Source organism: Pseudophryne corroboree (assembly GCF_028390025.1).
Source record: "Pseudophryne corroboree isolate aPseCor3 chromosome 3 unlocalized genomic scaffold, aPseCor3.hap2 SUPER_3_unloc_91, whole genome shotgun sequence".
NCBI classification, from domain to species: domain Eukaryota; kingdom Metazoa; phylum Chordata; class Amphibia; order Anura; family Myobatrachidae; genus Pseudophryne; species Pseudophryne corroboree.
The window spans coordinates 52,741-78,211 of record NW_026967587.1 but is presented as its reverse complement, the minus strand read 5'-3'; the positions used below and the strand labels follow the sequence as shown (position 1 = coordinate 78,211).

Genomic DNA, 25,471 nt, shown 5'->3' with positions numbered 1-25,471 from the left:
CTATAGGGAACACATAGGAGGCGGTACTCAGATGGAGAGACTGTACCTGCTATAGGGCACACATAGGAGGCATAAATCAGACGGAGGGACTGTACCTGCTATAGGGTACACATAGGAGGCAGTACTCAGACGGAGGGACTGTACCTGCTATAGGGCACACATAGGAGGCGGTACTCAGACGGAGGGACTGTACCTGCTATAGGGCACACATAGGAGGTGGTACTCAGACGGAGGGACTGTACCTGCTATAGGGCACACATAGGAGGCATTACTCAGACGGAGGGACTGTACCTGCCATAGGGCACACATAGGCGGCATTACTCAGATGGAGGGACTGTACCTGCTATAGGGCACACATAGGAGGCAGTACTCAGACTGAGGGACTGTACCTGCTATAGGGCACACATAGGAGGCATTACTCAGACTGAGGGACTGTACCTGCTATAGGGCACACATAGGAGGCATTACTCAGACGGAGGGACTGTACCTGCTATAGGGCACACATAGGAGGCGGTACTCAGACGGAGGGACTGTACCTGCTATAGGGAACACATAGGAGGCAGTACTCAGATGGAGGGACTGTACCTGCTATAGGGCACACATAGGAGGCATAAATCAGACGGAGGGACTGTACCTGCTATAGGGTACACATAGGAGGCAGTACTCAGACGGAGGGACTGTACCTGCTATAGGGCACACATAGGAGGCGGTACTCAGACGGAGGGACTGTACCTGCTATAGGGCACACATAGGAGGCAGTACTCAGACGGAGGGACTGTACCTGCTATAGGGCACACATAGGAGGCGGTACTCAGACGGAGGGACTGTACCTGCTATAGGGCACACATAGGAGGCGGTACTCAGACGGAGGGACTGTACCTGCTATAGGGCACACATAGGAGGCGGTACTCAGACGGAGGGACTGTACCTGCCATAGGGCACACATAGGAGGCAGTACTCAGACTGAGGGACTGTACCTGCTACGAGCACACATAGGAGGCAGTACTCAGACGGAGGGACTGTACCTGCCATAGAGCACACATAGGCGGCATTACTCAGACGGAGGGACTGTACCTGCTATAGGGTACACATAGGAGGCATTACTCAGACTGAGGGACTGTACCTGCTATAGGGTACACATAGGAGGCATTACTCAGACTGAGGGACTGTACCTGCTATAGGGAACACATAGGAGGCGGTACTCAGATGGAGGGACTGTACCTGCTATAGGGCACACATAGGAGGCGGTACTCAGACGGAGGGACTGTACCTGCTATAGGGCACACATAGGAGGCGGTACTCAGACGGAGGGACTGTACCTGCCATAGGGCACACATAGGAGGCAGTACTCAGACTGAGGGACTGTACCTGCTACGAGCACACATAGGAGGCAGTACTCAGACGGAGGGACTGTACCTGCCATAGAGCACACATAGGCGGCATTACTCAGACGGAGGGACTGTACCTGCTATAGGGTACACATAGGAGGCATTACTCAGACTGAGGGACTGTACCTGCTATAGGGCACACATAGGAGGCGGTACTCAGACGGAGGGACTGTACCTGCTATAGGGAACACATAGGAGGCGGTACTCAGATGGAGGGACTGTACCTGCTATAGGGCACACATAGGAGGCATAAATCAGATGGAGGGACTGTACCTGCTATAGGGTACACATAGGAGGCAGTACTCAGACGGAGGGACTGTACCTGCTATAGGGCACACATAGGAGGCGGTACTCAGACGGAGGGACTGTACCTGCTATAGGGCACACATAGGAGGCAGTACTCAGACGGAGGGACTGTACCTGCTATAGGGAACACATAGGAGGCAGTACTCAGATGGAGGGACTGTACCTGCTATAGGGCACACATAGGAGGCAGTACTCAGACGGAGGGACTGTACCTGCTATAGGGCACACATAGGAGGCAGTACTCAGATGAAGGGACTGTACCTGCTATAGGGAACACATAGGAGGCAGTACTCAGACGGAGGGACTGTACCTGCTATAGGGCACACATAGGAGGCAGTACTCAGATGGAGGGACTGTACCTGCTATAGGGCACACATAGGAGGCAGTACTCAGACGAAGGGACTGTACCTGCTATAGGGCACACATAGGAGGCAGTACTCAGACGGAGGGACTGTACCTGCTATAGGGAACACATAGGAGGCAGTACTCAGACGGAGGGACTGTATCTGCTATAGGGAACACATAGGAGGCAGTACTCAGACGGAGGGACTGTACCTGCTATAGGGAACACATAGGAGGCAGTACTCAGACGGAGGGACTGTACCTGCCATAGGGCACACATAGGCGGCATTACTCAGACGGAGGGACTGTACCTGCTATAGGGTACACATAGGAGGCATTACTCAGACTGAGGGACTGTACCTGCTATAGGGCACACATAGGAGGCGGTACTCAGACGGAGGGACTGTACCTGCTATAGGGAACACATAGGAGGCGGTACTCAGATGGAGGGACTGTACCTGCTATAGGGCACACATAGGAGGCATAAATCAGATGGAGGGACTGTACCTGCTATAGGGTACACATAGGAGGCAGTACTCAGACGGAGGGACTGTACCTGCTATAGGGCACACATAGGAGGCGGTACTCAGACGGAGGGACTGTACCTGCTATAGGGAACACATAGGAGGCAGTACTCAGATGGAGGGACTGTACCTGCTATAGGGCACACATAGGAGGCGGTACTCAGACGGAGGGACTGTACCTGCTATAGGGCACACATAGGAGGCGGTACTCAGACGGAGGGACTGTACCTGCTATAGGGCACACATAGGAGGCGGTACTCAGACGGAGGGACTGTACCTGCCATAGGGCACACATAGGAGGCAGTACTCAGACTGAGGGACTGTACCTGCTACGAGCACACATAGGAGGCAGTACTCAGACGGAGGGACTGTACCTGCCATAGGGCACACATAGGCGGCATTACTCAGACGGAGGGACTGTACCTGCTATAGGGCACACATAGGAGGCATTACTCAGACTGAGGGACTGTACCTGCTATAGGGCACACATAGGAGGCATTACTCAGACTGAGGGACTGTACCTGCTATAGGGCACACATAGGAGGCGGTACTCAGACGGAGGGACTGTACCTGCTATAGGGAACACATAGGAGGCGGTACTCAGATGGAGGGACTGTACCTGCTATAGGGCACACATAGGAGGCATTACTCAGACTGAGGGACTGTACCTGCTATAGGGCACACATAGGAGGCGGTACTCAGACGGAGGGACTGTACCTGCTATAGGGCACACATAGGAGGCAGTACTCAGATGGAGGGACTGTACCTGCTATAGGGCACACATAGGAGGCAGTACTCAGACGGAGGGACTGTACCTGCTATAGGGCACACATAGGAGGCAGTACTCAGACGGAGGGACTGTACCTGCTATAGGGCACACATAGGAGGCAGTACTCAGACGGAGGGACTGTACCTGCCATAGGGCACACATAGGAGGCAGTACTCAGACGGAGGGACTGTACCTGCCATAGGGCACACATAGGAGGCATTACTCAGACGGAGGGACTGTACCTGCTATAGGGCACACATATGAGGCGATACTCAGACGGAGGGACTGTACCTGCCATAGGGCACACATAGGAGGCAGTACTCAGACTGAGGGACTGTACCTGCTATAGGGCACACATAGGAGGCAGTACTCAGACGGAGGGACTGTACCTGCTATAGGGCACACATAGGAGGCGGTACTCAGACGGAGGGACTGTACCTGCCATAGGGCACACATAGGAGGCATTACTCAGACGGAGGGACTGTACCTGCTATAGGGTACACATAGGAGGCATTACTCAGACTGAGGGACTGTACCTGCTATAGGGCACACATAGGAGGCATTACTCAGACTGAGGGACTGTACCTGCTATAGGGCACACATAGGAGGCGGTACTCAGACGGAGGGACTGTACCTGCTATAGGGAACACATAGGAGGCGGTACTCAGATGGAGGGACTGTACCTGCTATAGGGCACACATAGGAGGCATAAATCAGACGGAGGGACTGTACCTGCTATAGGGTACACATAGGAGGCATTACTCAGACGGAGTGACTGTACCTGCTATAGGGCACACATACGAGGTGGTACTCAGACGGAGGGACTGTACCTGCTATAGGGAACACATAGGAGGCGGTACTCAGACGGAGGGACTGTACCTGCTATAGGGAACACATAGGAGGCGGTACTCAGACGGAGGGACTGTACCTGCTATAGGGCACACATACGAGGTGGTACTCAGACGGAGGGACTGTACCTGCTATAGGGAACACATAGGAGGCAGTACTCAGACGGAGGGACTGTACCTGCTATAGGGCACACATAGGAGGCAGTACTCAGACGGAGGGACTGTACCTACTAAAGGGTACACATAGGAGGCAGTACTCAGACGGAGGGACTGTACCTGCTATTGGGCACACATAGAAGGCAGTACTCAGACGGAGGGACTGTACCTGCTATTGGGCACACATAGGAGGCAGTACTCAGACGGAGGGGCTGTACCTACTAAAGGGTACACATAGGAGGCAGTACTCAGGCGGAGGGACTGTACCTGCTATTGGGCACAGATAGGAGGCAGTACTCAGACGGAGAGACTGTACCTGCTATAGGGCACACATAGGAGGCGGTACTCAGACGGAGGGACTGTACCTGCTATAGGGCACACATAGGAGGCGGTACTCAGACGGAGGGACTGTACCTGCTATAGGGAACACATAGGAGGCGGTACTCAGACGGAGGGACTGTACCTGCTATAGGGCACACATAGGAGGCGGTACTCAGACGGAGGGACTGTACCTGCTATAGGGCACACATAGGAGGCGGTACTCAGACGGAGGGACTGTACCTGCTATAGGGAACACATAGGAGGCAGTACTCAGATGGAGGGACTGTACCTGCTATAGGGCACACATAGGAGGCGGTACTCAGACGGAGGGACTGTGCCTGCTACGAGCACACATAGTAGCAGTACTCAGACGGAGGGACTGTACCTGCTAAAGGGCACACATAGAAGGCGGTACTCAGACGGAGGGACTGTACCTGCTATAGGGAACACATAGGAGGCATTACTCAGACGGAGGAACTGTACCTGCTATGGGGCACACATAGGAGGCAGTACTCAGACAGAGGGACTGTACCTGCTATAGGGAACACATAGGAGGCAGTACTCAGACGGAGGGACTGTACCTGCTATTGGGCAAACATAGGAGGCAGTACTCAGACGGAGGGACTGTACCTGCTATAGGGCACACATAGGAGGCAGTACTCAGGCGGAGGGACTGTACCTGCTAAAGGGCACACATAGAAGGCAGTACTCAGACGGAGGAACTGTACCTGCTATGGGGCACACATAGGAGGCAGTACTCAGACGGAGGGACTGTACCTGCTATTGGGCAAACATAGGAGGCAGTACTCAGACGGAGGGACTGTACCTGCTATAGGGAACACATAGGAGGCAGTACTCAGACGGAGGGACTGTACCTGCTTTAGGGCACACATAGGAGGCAGTACTCAGACGGAGGGACTGTACCTGCTATAGGGCACACATAGGAGGCAGTACTCAGACGGAGGGACTGTACCTGCTATAGGGCACACATATGAGGCATTACTCAGACGGAGGGACTGTACCTGCTATAGGGCACACATAGGAGGCAGTACTCAGACGGAGGGACTGTACCTGCAATAGGGCACACATAGGAGGCAGTACTCTGACGGAGGGACTGTACCTGCTAAAGGGCACACATATGAGGCATTACTCAGACGGAGGTACTGTACCTGCTATAGGGAAAACATAGGAGGCTGTACTCAGACGGAGGAGCTGTACCTGCTATAGGGCACACATAGGAGGCGGTACTCAGACAGAGGGACTGTACCTGCTATAGGGCACACATAGGAGGCAGTACTCAGACGGAGGGACTGTACCTGCTATAGGGCACACATAGGAGGCGGTACTCAGACGGAGGAGCTGTACCTGCTATAGGGCACACATAGGAGGCGGTACTCAGACAGAGGGACTGTACCTGCTATAGGGCACACATAGGAGGCATTACTCAGACGGAGGGACTGTACCTGCTGTAGGGCAAACATATGAGGCAGTACTAAGACGGTGGTACTATAGAAGGGAAGGATGCAGCTGCGGGTATTCTGAATCAGACCCTATATTATTAAGTCACTGTACCAATTGTAAAGAAGCAGTTACCAGAAGGGATGATGAAGTGAACGAAGTATATGATAAGAAATAACCTCTTACCTGGTGATGTGAGGGGCCGGTGACTGTCCATCCGCACATCCTCGTACAGATCCCTGTGCGCTTCCAAATACTCCCACTCCTCCATGGAGAAATAGACAGTGATGTTCTCATATCTTACAGGAACCTGACACACACAATGATACAGTCATCACCCAGACACGTCCCCTGGTGTTACTGTACAATGTCCCATTCCCAGCAGTCACCTCTCCAGTCATCACCCAGACACATCCCCTGGTGTTACTGTATAATGCCCCATTCCCAGCAGTCACCTCTCCAATCATCACCCAGACACGTCCCCTGGTGTTACTGTATAATGTCCCATTTCCAGCAGTCACCTCTCCAGTCATCACCCAGACACATCCCCTGGTGTTACTGTATAATGTCCCATTCCCAGCAGTCACCTCTCCAGTCATCACCCAGACACGTCCCCTGGTGTCACTGTATAATGTCCCATTCCCAGCAGTCACCTCTCCAGTCATCACCCAGACACGTCCCCTGGTGTTACTGTATAATGTCCCATTCCCAGCAGTCACCTCTCCAGTGATCACCCAGACACGTCCCCTGGTGTTACTGTATAATGTCCCATTCCCAGCAGTCACCTCTCCAGTCATCACCCAGACACATCCCCTGGTGTTACTGTATAATGTCCCATTCCCAGCAGTCACCTCTCCAATCATCACCCAGACACGTCCCCTGGTGTTACTGCATAATGTCCCATTTCCAGCAGTCACCTCTCCAGTCATCACCCAGACACATCCCCTGGTGTTACTGCATAATGTCCCATTCCCAGCAGTCACCTCTCCAGTCATCACCCAGACACATCCCCTGGTGTTACTGTATAATGTCCCATTCCTTGCAGTCACCTCTCCAATCATCACCCAGACACATCCCCTGGTGTTACTGTATAATGTCCCATTCCCAGCAGTCACCTCTCCAGTGATCACCCAGACACGTCCCCTGGTGTTACTATATAGTGTCCCATTCCCAGCAGTCACCTCTCCAGTCATCACCCAGACACGTCCCCTGGTGTTACTGTATAATGTCCCATTCCCAGCAGTCACCTCTCCAATCATCACCCAGACACGTCCCCTGGTGTTACTGTATAATGTCCCATTTCCAGCAGTCACCTCTCCAGTCATCACCCAGACACATCCCCTGGTGTTACCGTATAATGTCCCATTCCCAGCAGTCACCTCTCCAGTCATCACCCAGACACATCCCCTGGTGTTACTGTATAATGTCCCATTCCCAGCAGTCACCTCTCCAATCATCACCCAGACACGTCCCCTGGTGTTACTGTATAATGTCCCATTCCCAGCAGTCACCTCTCCAATCATCACCCAGACACGTCCCCTGGTGTTACTGTATAATGTAGCATTCCCAGCAGTCACCTCTCCAGTCATCACCCAGACACATCCCCTGGTGTTACTGTATAATGTCCCATCTCCAATCATCACCCAGACACATCCCCTGGTGTTACTGTATAATGTCCCATTCCCAGCAGTCACCTCTCCAGTAATCACCCAGACACATCCCCTGGTGTTACTGTATAATGTCCCATTCCCAGCAGTCACCTCTCCAGTCATCACCCAGACACATCCCCTGGTGTTACTGTATAATGTCCCATTCTCGGCAGTCACCTCTCCAATCATCACCCAGACACGTCCCCTGGTGTTACTGTATAATGTCCCATTCCCGGCAGTCACCTCTCCAGTCATCACCCAGACACATCCCCTGGTGTTACTGTATAATGTCCCATTCCCAGCAGTCACCTCTCCAGTTATTACCCAGACACGTCCCCCGGTGTTACTGTATAATGCCCCATTCCCGGCAGTCACCTCTCCAGTCATCACCCGGACACGTCTCCCGGTGTTACTGTATAATGTCCCATTCCCAGCAGTCACCTCTCCAGTCATCATCCAGACACATCCCCCGATGTTACTGTATAATGTCCCATTCCCAGCAGTCACCTCTCCAATCATCACCCAGACACGTCCCCTGGTGTTACTGTATAATGTCCCATTCCCAGCAGTCACCTCTCCAGTAATCACCCAGACACATCCCCTGGTGTTACTGTATAATGTCCCATTCCCAGCAGTCACCTTTCCAGTCATCACCCAGACACGTCCCCCGGTGTTACTGTATAATGTCCCATTCCCAGCAGTCACCTTTCCAGTCATCACCCAGACACGTCCCCCGGTGTTACTGTATAATGTCCCATTCCCAGCAGTCACCTCTCCGGTCATCACCCAGACACGTCCCCCGGTGTTACTGTATAATGCCCTATTCCCAGCAGTTACCTCTCCAGTCATCGCCCAGACACGTCCATTGTAGTTACTGTATAATGTCCCATTCCCAGCAGTCACCTCTCCAGTCATCACTCAGACACATCCCCCAGTGTTACTGTATAATGCCCCATTCCCAGCAGTCACCTCTCCAGTCATCACCCAGACACATCCCCTGGTGTTACTGTATAATGTCTCATTCCCAGCAGTCACCTCTCCAGTCATCACCCAGACACATCCCCTGGTGTTACTGTATAATGCCCCATTCCCAGCAGTCACCTTTCCAGTCATCACCCAGACACGTCCCCCGGTGTTACTGTATAATGTCCCATTCCCAGCAGTCACCTCTCCGGTCATCACCCAGACACGTCCCCTGGTGTTACTGTATAATGTCCCATTCCCAGCAGTCACCTCTCCAATCATCACCCAGACACGTCCCCCGGTGTTACTGTATAATGCCCCATTCCCAGCAGTCACCTCTCCGGTCATCACCCAGACACGTCCCCTGGTGTTACTGTATAATGTCCCATTCCTGGCAGTCACCTCTCCAATCATCACCCAGACACGTCCCCCGGTGTTACTGTATAATGCCCCATGCCCAGCAGTCACCTCTCCAGTCATCACCCAGACACGTCCCCCGGTGTTACTGTATAATGCCCCATTCCCAGCAGTCACCTCTTCAGTCATTACCCAGACACATCCCCTGGTGTTACTGTATAATGTCCCATTCCCAGCAGTCACCTCTCCAGTCATCACCCGGACACGTCCTTCGTGTTACTGTATCATGCCCCATTCCCAGCAGTCACATCTCCAGTCATCACCCAGACATCCCCTAGTGTTACTGTATAATGTCCCATTCCCAGCAGTCACCTCTCCAGTCATCACACAGACACGTCCCCTGGTGTTACTGTATAATGTCCCATTCCCAGCCATCAACTCTCCAGTCATCACCCAGACACATCCCCTGGTGTTACTGTATAATGGCCCATTCCCAGCAGTCACCTCTCCAGTCATTACCCAGACACATCCCCCGGTGTTACTGTATAATGTCCCATTCCCAGCAGTCACCTCTCCAGTCATCACACGGATACGTCCCTCGTGTTACTGTATAATGTCCCATTCCCGGCAGTCACCTCTCCAGTCATCACCCAGACACGTCCCCTGGTGTTACTGTATAATGCCCCATTCCCAGCAGTCACCTCTCCAGTCATCACCCGGACACATCCTCCGGTGTTACTGTATAATGTCCCATTCCCGGCAGTCACCTCTCTAGTCATCATCCAGACACATCCTCCGGTGTTACTGTATAATGTCCCATTCCCGGCAGTCACCTCTCCAGTAACCATCCAGACACATCCCCCTGTGTTAATGTATAATGTCCCATTCCCTGCAGTCACCTCTCCAGTCATCACCCAGACACATCCCCCGGTGTTACTGTATAATGTCCTATTCCCAGCAGTCACCTCTCCAGTTATCACCCAGACACGTCCCCCGGTGTTACTGTATAATGTCTCATTCCCAGCAGTCACCTCTCCAGTCATCACCCAGACACATCCCCTGGTGTTACTGTATAATGCCCCATTCCCAGCAGTCACCTCTCCAATCATCACCCAGACACGTCCCCCGGTGTTACTGTATAATGCCCCATTCCCAGCAGTCACCTCTCCGGTCATCACCCAGACACATCCCCCGGTGTAACTGTATAATGTCCCATTCCCAGCAGTCACCTCTCCAGTCGTCACCCAGACACATCCCCTGGTGTTACTGTATAATGTCCAGTTCCCAGCAGTCACCTCTCCAGTCATCACCCAGACATGTCCCCTGGTGTTCCTATATAATGCCCCATTCCCAGCAGTCACCTCTCCAGTCATCACCCAGACACGTCCCCCGGTGTTACTGTATAATGTCCCATTCCCAGCAGTCACCTCTCCGGTCATCACCCAGACACGTCCCCTGGTGTTACTGTATAATGTTCCATTCCCAGCAGTCACCTCTCCAATCATCACCCAGACACGTCCCCCGGTGTTACTGTATAATGCCCCATTCCCAGCAGTCACCTCTCCGGTCATCACCCAGACACATCCCCTGGTGTTACTGTATAATGTCCCATTCCCAGAAGTCACCTCTCCAGTCAGCAGCTGAATGATCTTGTTGGTGAGTTCCAGGATCTTCTGGTCATTGTGTCTTTTATGTATCAGTGAGTGAGGTGGAGGCACCAGGATGGGGCTCTGGGTCCTGCTCAGTCCTCCTGGCACATGGGAATGGCTGCTGGGTGTCTCACACTCACCAGATGTCTTCTTCACTACTGTGTAATCCTGTGTATGTGGGGAGACACTAAATATCACTGTATACACCCCCAGTTCCCCTCACCCCCCCCCCCCCAGTTATGTCCCTGTATTATTAGTATAGATATAAGTGGTCACTTTGACACTCCCAGGTCGCCTCACCTCCCCAGTCATGTCCCTGTATTATTACTATAGATATATATACGTTATGGTAAGAACTTACCGTTGATAACAGTATTTCTCCTATGTCCACAGGTTTCCACAGGTTAACAATGGAATATGATGGAGCGACAGCGGATTGGTACCAAACAATCACAAGCTTTCTGGCCTCCCAGGATGAAACGGGCTCGTCCATATATCCCCGCCCACTGGCTCTGTCAAATCAGTTGTATTCCAAAGCATTTAGTCAGGAGCATTATGTAGAACCCTATTCAGGCGAGAAGAACACACATACACACCCTTCCATACAAGAGGGAAGAGGTTAGTGAGTATAAAGATTCTCAAATCAGGTGCGTCAGGGTGGGATCCTTGTGGACATAGGAGAAATACCATTATCAACGGTAAGTTCTCACCATAACGTATATTTCTCCGGCAGGGTCCACAGGTTATCCACAGGATAACAATGGGATTTCCCAAAGCAATTTTTAGTGGTGGGGACGCTGCTGATTAGACAGGAGAACCTTAAGCCCGAATTCAGCGTCATGAGATGCAAACGTATCCAAAGCGTAATGTCTAATGAATGTGTTAATGGAAGACCATGTGGCTGCCTTACATATCTGTTCTGCTGAAGCACCATGTTGTGCTGCCTATGAAGGACCTACCTTACTTGTTGAGTGAGCAGAGACATTGGCCGAAACAGGGAGATCAGCTCGAGAATATGCTTCTGAAATTGTCCTTCGAAGCCATCTTGCTAACATCTGTTTAGTAGCAGGCCATCCCCTCTTGTGAAATCTGTAGAGCATGGCACTGGTACGATCCAAGTAGATTCTTAATGCACGGACTACATCCAGCGACGCTTCTCCCGCAGAAAGTCCTGACACCTGGAAAGCCGGGACTACAATTTCTTTGTTAAGGTGAAACTTAGAGACCACCTTAGGAAGATAACTAGACCTAGTTCTGAGAACCGCTTCATCTGGATAAAGCTCTTCTAGCTGATGTCATAGTCAGTAGAAAGAGTACTTTAGCTGTCAACCATTTAAGATCCACTTTATTAAGTGGTTCATACGGAGCACCCTGAAGGGCTTTGAGGACCAGACTTAAATCCCAAGGTACTGCAGGAGGAACAAAGGGTGGTTGAATGCGCAGCACTCCCTGGAAAAAAGTATGCACATCCTGTAAGGTAGCAATCTTCTTTTGAAACCATACAGTTAATGCTGACACTTGAACTCTCAAGGAAGCCACCTTCAAACCCTTATCCATTCCTGCCTGAAGGAAATCTAAGATTCTGGATACTCTGATAGATTTTGGATCCATACTTCTTTCACTGCACCAATGAATATAGGCTTGCCATATTCGGTGATATATGCGAGCTGAGGAAGGTTTCCTTGCTCTGAGCATAGTTTGAATTACCTGTTGTGAGAATATTCTTGACTTCAGTATAGAGGTTTCAACAGCCATGCCGTCAAAGACAGCCGATCCAGATGCCTGTGATAACAAGGAGCCTGCATCTGTAGATCTGGACGTTAAGGGAGCAGAATTGGAGCATCCATTGACATCCTCTGCAGATCTATGTACCAATGCCTTCTGGGCCAAGCCGGAGCTATCAGAATCACGGCACTCTTTGCTTGCTTTATTTTCCTCACCACCCTGGGTAGCAGGGGGATTGGAGGAAACAGATATACCAGATGAAAGTCCCATTTCACTGACAGTGCGTCCACAAGGATCGCTTCGGGGTCCTTTGTTCTTAACCTGTATGCCGGAACCTTGTTGTTCAGACGGGACGCCATGAGATCTATCTCTGGCAACCCCCCTTGTCTACTAGAGTCTGAAAGACCTCTGGGTGTAGAGCCCATTCGCTTACTTGAATGGTGTTTCAACTGAGAAAGTCCGCTTCCCAGTTTAGGACTCCTGGAGCGAACACTGCGGACAATGCTGGAAGATGGAGTTCTGCCCACCTTAGTATGCGACTTACCTCTTTCATAACTTTTTGCCTGCGAGTTCCTCAGTGATGGTTGAGGTACGCTACTGCCGTTGCATTGTCCGAGCGGATCTGGACTGGTTTTCCTTGCAGAATGTCCTTTGCCTGAATCAGTGCCATGTATATGGCCCGGAGTTCCAACAGGTTTATTGACAGGCGACTTTCTTCTGTGGTCCATTGTCCCTGGAACCATAATCTTCCGGACATTGCTCCCCAGCCCTGTAGACTGGCATCCGTTCGGATCTCCCAATCTGATATCCAAAAGGGTCTTCCCTTGTCTAGATGGGATGTCTGTAGCCACCAGACTAATGACCTTTTTACTTTTACTGGAAGTACCATCATTTGTTTCTTTATTTTCTGATGTACTCCATTCCATCTGGCCAGAATCAGATGCTGTAGAGGTCTTGAGTGGAATTGTGCATATTCCACCATGTCGAATGTAGACACCATCAAACCCATCACTCGCATTGCTGCGTGAATTGATATTGTCTGACTGTGTAACAATTCCTGAGTCATTAACTGCACCTTGGATATCTTTTCCCGAGGTAAGAACATTTCCTGCAGACTTGAATCATCCTCTGTGACGGAATCAGAGACGACTTTGCCCAATTTATGAGCCATCCGTGTTTCTGTAGACAAGCTATTGACTGTTGGAGATGGCTCAAAAGCAGTTCCTGGGATTGTGCCAGGATTAAAAGATCGTCGAGGTATGGAAAAATCCTTATCCCCTGTTTGGAGATAAACTGCCATAACCACCATGGTCTTGGTAAATACTCTGGGGGCTGTGGCTAACCCAAAGGGTAAGGCCTGGAACTGAAAATGTTGCCGGAGGATGGCGAACCTGAGGTAACACTGATGGGACAATGCTATAGGCACATGCAGGTAAGCATCCTGTATATCCAGAGATACCATGTAACCCCCTGATTCCATGGCCAAAACTATGGAGCGTAATGTCTCCATGTGGAACCTTGGGACCCAAATTTATCTGTTTAACGTTTTGAGATTGAGAATTGCCCGGAATTATCCATTTGGTTTCTGAACCAAAAATAGGTTGGAGTAAAAACCCTGCCAACATTGCACCGGGGGTACTGGAATAATTACCCCAGACTGAAGCAATTTCTGAACTGCTTCTTGCAGGGCTCTGGCCTTCGTCTCTATATGAGATGGGCTGGTGCAAAAAAACCTTTGAGGAGGCTGCTTCTTGAAAGGGAAAACATAACCCAGAGATACCACTTCTTACACCCAAGCATCTGTCGTCGACTGTTGCCATATGTGTGTAAACTGAAGAAGTCCGCCCCCTACCTTGGGGTTCCCCAAATGGAGGCCCGCACCATCAGGCTGATGGCTTATGTTCTGGTTTGGAAGCTGGCCCTCTGGTGGCCCATTGCTTCTTTGCTTTACCAGACTTATAGTACTGGGACTGCTTAGAATAATTTTTGCCTTTTGTTTTACCTTGCCACCGAAATGGCCGAAACTCCGAACCTCTAGGCCTAGGGTTATAACTGGCAGGAAACCTGACCTTCTTGGACTCTGCTTCTGACTCCAGAATATCTGTCAATTCCTTACCAAAGAGAATATTCCTAACAAAAGGCAAAGCTTCCAGAACCTTCTTGGATTCTGAATCAGCTTTCCATGTATGCAGCCAAATTGCTCTGTGAGCAGATACCGTTAAGGCTGATGCTTTGGAAGTAATCGTACCCATATCCATTGCTGCTTCTTCTAAGAATTACGCAGCCTGTTTTATATGAGCTATATGAGACTCCTGCTCCCTAGTAGGTGCTGAGAGCCCATTTTCCAGTTCATCAGCCCATTCAACTACCGCTTTTGCCATCCAGGCTGAGGCCATAGCTGGCCTTATGACTGCCCCTGACAGAGCAAAAATGTTTTTCAAAAACCCATCCACTCTTCTGTCTGTGACATCATTTAACGATGTTGATGATAAAGGCAAAATAGATTTTCGCACTAATCGAATGACGTGCGTATCTACCTTAGGAGGCACTTCTCTTTTTAAACAGTCCCCAGTTGGAAAAGGCTAATAGGAATCCCATTTTTTTTTTAATTCTATATTTCGTATTGGGTATAGCCCAAGCTTCCTCCATCATTTCTGTCAGTTCCTCTGACCCTGGAAACTCAACCCTAACTGTTTTGGGACGTTTAAACGCAGGTGCTTTAGTTTTTATTATTGGCTCTGCTGAATCCTCTAGAGACAGAATAGCCTTCATTGCTACAATTAACTCAGCTATATCCTCTGAGCTGAAACCTTCTACATGTTGTTCATATGGTGAAGTAGCGTATATGGAGTCATCATCTGTTGTATCATCCTGTGTAGCCTGTGAATTTGATGATATATTAACCCTTGGTTTATCAGCTAGTTGATTTGTGGAAGCTGTTGGGGCTAAACCATAAGACGGGAGCTGCATGTATGGGTTAATAGTGTACCCTATTCCTGAGGTTGAAGCTGTAGGGACCAACCTGTCAGCTATACTGGATAAGGTCTGTGCAAACATAGCCCAAGGTGGATCTATCTGTCGTTGAACAGGGATCTGCCTTGCAATCTGCTGAAACGCAAAACAATTTGCACATTACCCATCATGTGCCAGATGCTGAGCTAATAACCCCACCTTGCAGGATAAACATGTTATGAGTGTTGGTGTTACTGTTAATGTAACCTCGTCACCTTTGCTGCTCTTACACCTGATAAATAATCAGCTTTACACAGTATACTACACAATCTGTGACTGTAATCACTTTACTTGTATTAAAGTGATATCAATCTGACCCCAACCCAAGCACCAGCACTGAGGCTCAGAAGAAACACTGACAAACATATATAAAGTCAGCAATCACACTAGCAGTCAGTCACGTTACATATTAGTCACATGAGCATATTATCAACTACGAACACATTTCAAGAATGTAGGAGAACATCTACTGCATTCTGTTCTATACAGTTATTTAACGTATTCAGACGCATTGCGAATAAAACCACAGTAATGTACACAGACTCATATGCAATAGGCACTAAACTTAACTATTCATACTAACAAAAGTAGATAGAAATTTATTGCTGTATAACCCTTACTCAGTAGAGTGGGATACAGGGAGACTCACCCCACTTCCAGGATCGCTCAATACGTTCGCGAACGCTGAGTGGATCCAGACGCTACTAGTGTACACTGCCGCTCCGGTACTTTTTAGTGGACACAAACGCTCAGTGAACGTTAGTGCATGCAGACGCTCATGTCTGCGACCCAGTCCCTTAGCGGTAATGCTTAGTGTATACAGACGCAGCGGCCTATGCTGCGACCGAGACCCCTCGTGGCAGCGTCTGAGACGGAAGTGAGGCAATCAGTTAATGGCTGGAGATGCACGGAAACTGGTCATGAACTGGGGGGAGCGGCGGCCAGGAGAGCGTCTGACTCGCCACCGCTGACATCAACCCTAGGGATCGCAGCCTCAAACTAATCCTGGTGCCTTTTGATCCCTAAGACCTAGCGTTGGAGCACCCGTGGTGGCGGCGCACCAGCTACTGTTTGGTATCCTCCTCCCAAAACAGTGCGGCTGTGTCTGTATTCCCCTTCTAAGCGGAACCAATGCCTTACCTTCTCCCCGTGCTCCGGCCACAGCCTGGTAACGTCTGCTGGACCTGCTAGTATATCCGACACAGACGCCCGTCGAGACAGCACTTGTAATGTGGGTAAGCGTTGTTGCGACCCGGCGGATAGTTGTTGGAGCAACTCTTTCCAATATGCGTGTAAGACGCTGCTAGGAAAGATCACTTAAAACAATGTAGTAAGACTACAAAAATAAAATAAGAAAGCTTAGGGCTGCCAAACACAGCAGCATTTGACTGAGCCAGTGGGCGGGGATATATGGACGAGCCTGGTGCATCCTGGGAGGCCAGAAAGCTTGTGATCGTTTGGTACCAATCCGCTGTCACTCCATCATATCCCATTGTTATCCTGTGGATAACCTGTGGACCCAGCCAGAGAAAAGTTATGTCACTGTGACACTCCCAGATCCCCTCACCTCCCCAGTCATGTCCCTCTATTATCACTATAGATATAAGTGATGTCATTGTAACACTCCCAGATCCCCTCACCTCCCCAGTCATGTCTCTGTATTATTACTATAGATATATGTGATGTCACTGTGACGTTTCCAGATCCCCTCACTTCCCCAGTCATGTCCCTGTATTATTACTGTAGATATGTGATGTCACTATGACGCTCCCAGATCCCCTCACCTCCCCAGTCATGTCCCTGTATTATTACTGTAGATATAAGTGATGTCACTGTGACACTCCCAGATCCGCTCACCTCCCCAGTCATGTTCCTGTATTATAATTATAAATATAAGTGATGTTATTGTGACGTTCCCAGATCCCCTCACCACACCAGTCATGTCCCTGTATTATTACTATAGATTTAAGCGGTCATTGTGACATTTCCAGATCCCCTCACCTCCCCAGTCATGTCCCTGTATTATTACTATAGATATAAGTGATGTCACTGTGACGTTCCCAGATCCCCTCACTTCCCCAGTCATGTCCCTGTATTATTACTGTAGATATGTGATGTCACTGTGACGTTCCCAGATCCCCTCACCTCCCCAGTCATGTTCCTGTATTATAACTATAGATTTAAGTGATGTCATTATGACATTTCCAGATCCCCTCACCTCCCCAGTCATGTCCCTGTATTATTACTATAGATATAAGTGATGTCCCTGTGATGTTCCCAGATCCCCTCACCTCCCCAGTGATGTCCCTGTATTATTACAATAGATATAAGTGACGTCACTGTGACATTTCCAGATCCCTTCACCTCCCCAGTCATGTCTCTGTGTTATTACTAAAGATATGTGACGTCACAGTGACACTCCCAGATCCCCTCACCTCCCCAGTCATGTCACTGTGTTATTACTATAGATATAAGTGATGTCACTGTGACGTTTCCAGATCCCCTCACTTCCCCAGTCATGTCCCTGTATTATTAATGTAGATATGTGATGTCACTGTGACGTTCACAGATCCCCTCACCTCCCCAGTCATGTCCCCGTATTATTACTATAGATATAAGTGATGTCCCTGTGACGTTTCCAGATCCCCTCACCTCCCCAGTCATGTCCCTGTATTATTACTGTAGATATGTGATGTCACTGTGACGTTCCCAGATCCCCTCACCTCCTCAGTCATGTCCCTGCATTATTACTATAGGTATAAGTGATGTCACTGTGACACTCCCAGATCCCCTCACCTCCCCAGTCATGTCCCTGCATTATTACTATAGGTATAAGTGATGTCACTGTGACACTCCCAGATCCCCTCACCTCCCCAGTCATGTCCCTGTATTATTACTATAGATATAAGTGACATCACTGTGACGCTACCAGATCCCTCCACCTCCCCAGTGATGTCCCTGTATTATTACTATAGATATAAGTGATGTCACTGTGACGTTCCCAGATCCCCTCACTTCCCCAGTCATGTCCCTGTATTATTACTGTAGATATGTGATGTCACTGTGACATTCCCAGATCCCCTCACCTCCCCAGTCATGTCCCTGCATTATTACAATAGATTTAAGTGATGTCATTGTGACATTTCCAGATCCCCTCACCTCCCCAGTCACGTCCCTGTATTATTACTATAGATATAAGTGATGTCACTGTGACGTTCCCAGATCCCCTCACCTCCCCAGTCATGTTCCTGTATTATAACTATAGATTTAAGTGATGTCATTATGACATTTCCAGATCCCCTCACCTCCCCAGTCATGTCCCTGTATTATTACTATAGATATAAGTGATGTCCCTGTGACGTTCCCAGATCCCCTCACCTCCCCAGTGATGTCCCTGTAATATTACAATAGATATAAGTGATGTCATTATGACATTTCCAGATCCCCTCACCTCCCCAGTCATGTCCCTGTATTATTACAATAGATATAAGTGATGTCCCTGTGACATTCCCAGATCCCTTCACCTCCCCAGTCATGTCTCTGTGTTATTACTAAAGATATGTGACGTCACTGTGACACTCCCAGATCCCCTCACCTCCGCAGTCATGTCCCTGTATTATTACTAGATATAAGTGATTTCACTGTAACATTCCCAGATCCCCTCACCTCCCCAGTCATGTCACTGTGTTATTACTATAGATATAAGTGATGTCACTGTGACGTTTCCAGATCCCCTCACTTCCCCAGTCATGTCCCTGTATTACTACTGTAGATATGTGATGTCACTGTGACGTTCACAGATTCCCTCACCTCCCCAGTCATGTCCCCGATTACTATAGATATAAGTGATGTCCCTGTGACGTTTCCAGATCCCCTCACCTCCCCAGTCATGTCCCTGTATTATTACTATAGATATAAGTGATGTCACTGTGACGTTTCCAGATCCCCTCACCTCCCCAGTCATGTCCCTGTATTATTACTATAGATATAAGTGATGTCACTATGACACTCAGAGATCCCCTCACTTCCCCAGTCATGTCCCTGTATTATTACTGTAGATATGTGATGTCACTGTGACGTTCCCAGATCCCCTCACCTCCCCAGTAATGTCCCTGCATTATTACTATAGATATAAGTGACATCACTATGACGCTCCCAGATCCCCTCACCTCCCCAGTCATGTCCCTGTATTATTACTGTAGATATAAGTGATGTCACTGTGACACTCCCAGATCCGCTCACCTCCCCAGTCATGTCCCTGTATTATTACTATAGATATAAGTGATGTCCCTGTGACGTTCCCAGATCCCCTCACCTCCACAGTCATGTCCCTGTATTACTATAGATAATAAGAATTTACTCACCGGTAATTCTATTTCTCGTAGTCCGTAGTGGATGCTGGAACTCCGTAAGGACCATGGGGAATAGACGGGCTCCGCAGGAGACTGGGCAATCTAAAAAAAGATTAGGTACTATCTGGTGTGCACTGGCTCCTCCCTCTATGCCCCTCCTCCAGACCTCAGTTAGGGAAACTGTGCCCGGAAGAGCTGACATTACAAGGAAAGGAAATTCTGAATCCAGGGTAAGACTCATACCAGCCACACCAATCACACCGCACAACTTGTGATAAGCTTACCCAGTTAACAGTATGAACAACTACTGAGCCTCACTAAACGGATGGCTCATAACAATAACCCTTAATTAAGCAATAACTATATACACGTATTGCAGAGAGTCAGCACTTGGGACGGGCGCCCAGCATCCACTACGGACTACGAGAAATAGAATTACCGGTGAGTAAATTCTTATTTTCTCTGACGTCCTAGTGGATGCTGGGAACTCCGTAAGGACCATGTGGATTATACCAAAGCTCCCAAACGGGCGGGAGAGTGCGGATGACTCAGCAGCACTGAATGAGCAAACACAAGGTCCTCCTCAGCCAGGGTATCAAACTTGTAGAACTTTGCAAATGTGTTTGAACCCGACCAAGTAGCAGCTCGGCAAAGCTGTAATGCCAAGACCCCTCGGGCAGCCGCCCAAGAAGAGCCCACCTTCCTCGTGGAATGGGCTTTTACCGATTTTGGATGCGGCAATCCAGCCGCAGAATGAGCCTGCTGAATCGTGCTACAGATCCAGCGAGCAATAGTTTGCTTCGAAGCAGGAGCACCCAGCTTGTTGGGTGCATGCAAGATAAACAGCGAGTCAGTCTTCCTGACTCCAGCCGTTCTGGAAACATATATCTTCAAAGCCCTGACTACGTCCAGCAACTTGGAGTCCTCCAAGTCCCTAGTAGCCGCAGGCACCACAATAGGTTGGATCAAACGAAACGATGACACCACCTTTGGGAGAAATTGGGGACGAGTCCTCAATTCTGCCTTGTCCATATGGAAGATCAGATATGGGCTTTTACATGACAAAGCCGCCAATTCCGACACACGCCTAGCCGATGCCAAGGCCAACAGCATGACCACTTTTCACGTGAGATATTTTAGTTTCACGGTTTTAAGTGGCTCAAACCAGTGTGATTTCAGGAAATCCAACACAACGTTAAGATCCCAGGGTGCCACTGGTGGCACAAAAGGGGGCTGGGTATGCAGCACTCCCTTTACAAAAGTCTGAACCTCAGGCAGTGAAGCCAGTTCTCTTTGAAAGAAAATGGATAGGGCCGAAATCTGGACCTTTATGGACCCCAAGTTTAGGCCCATAGTCACCCCTGACTGTAGGAAGTGCAGGAATCGACCCAGCTGGAATTCCTCCGTAGGGGCCTTCCTGGCCTCACACCAAGCAACATACTTCCGCCATATACGGTGATAGTGTTTTGCTGTCACGTCTTTCCTAGCTTTTATCAGCGTAGGAATAACTTCATCTGGAATGCCTTTTTCCGCTAGGATCCGGCGTTCAACCGCCATGCCGTCAAACGCAGCCGCGGTAAGTCTTGGAACAGACAGGGCCCTTGTTGCAACAAGTCCTGTCTGAGAGGCAGAGGCCATGGGTCCTCTGTGCGCATTTCTTGCAGTTCCGGGTACCAAGTCCTTCTTGGCCAGTCCGGAACAATGAGTATTGTTCTTATTCCTCTCTTTCTTACTATTCTCAGCACCTTTGGTATGAGAGGAAGAGGAGGAAACACATATACCGACTGGAACACCCACGGTGTCACTAGGGCGTCCACAGCTATCGCCTGAGGGTCCCTTGACCTGGCGCAATAACGTTTTAGCTTTTTGTTGAGGCGGGACGCCATCATGTCCACCTGTGGCAGTTCCCATCGGTTTGCAATTAGTTGGAAAACTTCTTGATGAAGTCCCCACTCTCCCGGGTGGAGGTCGTGTCTGCTGAGGAAGTCTGCTTCCCAGTTGTCCACTCCCGGAATGAACACTGCTGATAGTGCTTGCACGTGATTCTCCGCCCATCGAAAAATCTTTGTGGCTTCGCGCCATTGCCATCCTGCTTCTTGTGCCGCCCTGGCGGTTTACATGGGCGACCGCCGTGATGTTGTCTGACTGAATCAGCACTGGCCAGTTTTGAAGCAAAGGCTCTGCTTGACTCAGGGCGTTGTAAATGGCCCTTAGTTCCAGTATATTTATGTGTAGAGAAGTCTCCAGACTTGACCACAGCCCTTGGAAGTTTCTTCCCTGAGTGACTGCCCCCCACCCTCGGAGGCTTGCATCCATGGTCACCAGGACCCAGTCCTGTATGCCGAACCTGCGGCCCTCGAGAAGGTGAGCACTCTGCAGCCACCACAGAAGAGACACCCTGGCCCTTGGGGACAGGGTGATCAGCCGATGCATCTGAAGATGCGATCCGGACCACTTGTCCAACAGATCCCACTGAAAGATCCTCGCATGGAACCTGCCGAAGGGAATGGCTTCGTATGAAGCCACCATCTTTCCCAGGACTCGCGTGCAGTGATGCACCGATACCTGTTTTGGTTTCAGGAGGTCCCTGACCAGAGATGCTAATTCCTGGGCCTTCTCCACCGGGAGAAACACCTTCTTCTGTTCTGTGTCCAGAATCATGCCCAGGAAAAGCAGACGCGTCGTAGGAATCAGCTGCGACTTTGGAACATTTAGAATCCAGCCGTGCTGTAGTAACACTTCCTGAGAGAGTGTTACGCTGATCAACAACTGCTCCCTGGACCTCGCCTTTATGAGGAGATCGTCCAAGTACGGGATAATTATAACTCCCTTCTGCCGAAGGAGTATCATCATTTCGGCCATTACCTTGGTAAATATTCTCGGTGCCGTGGACAGGCCAAACGGCAACGTCTGAAATTGGTAATGACAGTCCTGTACCACAAATCTGAGGTACTCCTGGTGAGGTGGGTAAATGGGGACATGTAGGTAAGCATCTTTGATGTCCAGCGACACCATAAAATCCCCCTCTTCCAGGCTTGCAATCACCGCTCTGAGCGATTCCATTTTGAACTTGAATTTCTTTATATAAGTGTTCAAGGACTTTAAATTCAGAATGGGTCTCACCGAACCGTCCGGTTTCGGTACCACAAATATTGTGGAATAGTAACCCCTTCCCTGTTGAAGGAGGGGGACCTTGATTATCACCTGCTGGAGGTACAGCTTGTGAATTGCCGCCAGCACTACCTCCCTTTCCATGGGGGGAAGCTGGCAAGGCTGATTTGAGGTAACGGCGGGGGGGGAGTCGCTTCGAATTCCAGTTTGTATCCCTGAGATACAATTTGTACAGCCCAGAGATCCACCCGTGAGCGAACCCACTGGCTGCTGAAGTTTCGGAGACGCGCCCCCACCGCACCTGGCTCCGCCTGTGGAGCCCCAACGTCCTGCGGTGGACTTAGTGGAAGCAGGGGAGGACTTTTGTTCCTGGGAACTGGCTGTATGGTGCAGCTTCTTTCCTCTACCCCTGCCTCTGGCAAGAAAGGATGCACCCCTGACCCTCTTGCCTTTTTGGAAACGAAAGGACTGCATTTGATAATACGGTGCTTTCTTAGGCTGTGAGGAAACCTGAGGCAAGAAAGTGGACTTTCCAGCTGTCGCTGTGGACACGAGGCCTGAGAGGCCGTCCCCAAACAATTCCTCACCCTTATAAGGCAAAACCTCCATGTGTTTTTTAGAATCAGCATCTCCTGTCCATTGCCGAGTCCATAAGACCCTCCTGGCAGAAATGGACATAGCATTAATTCTAGATCCCAGCAGGCAAATGTCCCTCTGAGCATCTCGCATATACAAAACGACGTCTTTGATATGGCCCAGGGTTAGCAAAACAGTATCTCTGTCGAGGGAATCTATGTCGTCTAACAGAGTATCTGTCCACGCTGCTACAGCACTACACATCTAGGCTGAAGCAATAGCAGGTCTCAGTAGAGTACCAGAGTGTGTATACACCGACTTCAGGATAGCTTCCTGCTTTCTATCCGCAGGATCCTTTAGGGCGGCCGTATCCTGAGACGGCAGGGCCACCTTTTTAGATAAGCGTGTCAGTGCCTTGTCCACCCTAGGGGATGTTTCCCAACGTAACCTGTCCGTTGGCGGGAAAGGGTACGCCATCAGTAACCTCTTAGAAATCACTAATTTCTTATCAGGGGAACTCCACGCTTCTTCACACAATTCATTTAATTCATCAGATGGGGGAAAAGTCACTGGCTGCTTTTTCTCCCCAAACATATAAACCCTTTTGGTATTAACCGGGTTACTCTCAGAAATGTGTAATACATCTTTCATTGCAATAATCATGTATCGGATGGCCTTAGTCATTTTAGACTGTAAATGTGCCTCATCATCGTCGACACTGGAGTCGGACTCCGTGTCGGCATCAGTGTCAACCATCTGAGCTAGAGGGCGTTTATGAGCCCCAGACGGTTTCTGAGTCGCCTGGGCAGGGGCGGGCAGACCCCGGCTGTCCCAAGGCTGCAGCGTCATCAAACCTTTTATGTAAGGAGTTTACATTGTCATTTAAGACCTTCCACATATCCACCCAATCTGGTGTCGGCCCCGACGGGGGCGATACCACACTTAACTGCCCTTGCTCCGCCTCCACGTAACCTTCCTCATCAAACATGTCGACACAGCCGTACCGACACACCGCACACACACACACAGGGAATGCTCAGACTGAGGACAGGACCCCACAAAGTCCTCTGGGGAGACAGAGAGAGAGTATGCCAGCACACACCACAGTGCTATATAACATAGGGATTTACACTGCTAATAAGTGATTTTCCCAATAGCTGCTTGTCTGTGTCGATTTGCGCCTAAATTTATGTGCCCCCCCTCTCTTTTTAACCCGTCTTGTACATGGATACTGCAGGGGAGAGCCTGGGTAGCGTGCTTCCAGCGGAGCTGTGAAAGGAAAATGGCGCTGGTGTGCTGAGGAAGAAGGCCCCGCCCCCTCAGTGGCGGGCTTCTGTCCCGCTTTCAGTGTATAATAATGGCGGGGTTTTTACATATATACAGTGCTAGACTGTATATATGTATGATTTTGTGCCAAAGGTATCTCAATTGCAGCCCAGGGCGCCCCCCCCCCCAGCGCCCTGCACCCTACAGTGACCGGAGTGTGTAAGTGTGCTGGGAGCAATGGCGCACAGCTACGGTGCTGTGCGCTACCTTAATGAAGACAGGAGTCTTCAGCCGCCGATTTTGACGTCTTCCAGCTTCTGTTCTTCTGGCTCTGCGAGGGGGACGGCGGCGCGGCTCCGGGAACAGACGATCGAGGACAGGTGCCTGTGTTCGAACCCTCTGGAGCTAATGGTGTCCAGTAGCCTAAGAAGCACAAGCTAGCTGCAAGCAGGTAGGTTTGCTTCTCTCTCCTCAGTCCCACGTAGCAGTGAGTCTGTTGCCAGCAGAAACTCACTGAAAATAAAAAACCTAAAAATACTTTCTTTGCTAGTAAGCTCAGGAGAGCCCACTAGGAGCACCCAGCTCTGGCCGGGCACAGATTCTAACTGAGGTCTGGAGGAGGGGCATAGAGGGAGGAGCCAGTGCACACCAGATAGTACCTAATCTTTTTTTTAGAGTGCCCAGTCTCCTGCGGAGCCC

The 25,471-nt window shown here is 50.0% G+C and overlaps 1 protein-coding gene across 1 annotated transcript in view; it reads right to left on the bottom strand.

The window, feature by feature from the left end:
* Nucleotides 1-25,471, bottom strand: part of LOC134984909 (oocyte zinc finger protein XlCOF7.1-like) — a 110,234-nt gene that overhangs the window by 47,729 nt on the left and 37,034 nt on the right. Inside the window, exons 3-4 of the mRNA XM_063950379.1 lie at nt 10,707-10,898; nt 6,299-6,422 (exon numbers count right to left, since the gene is read on the bottom strand). Of these exons, the coding sequence (XP_063806449.1) occupies nt 6,299-6,422; nt 10,707-10,898 (316 nt within the window). The remainder of the gene's footprint in view (nt 1-6,298; nt 6,423-10,706; nt 10,899-25,471) is intronic.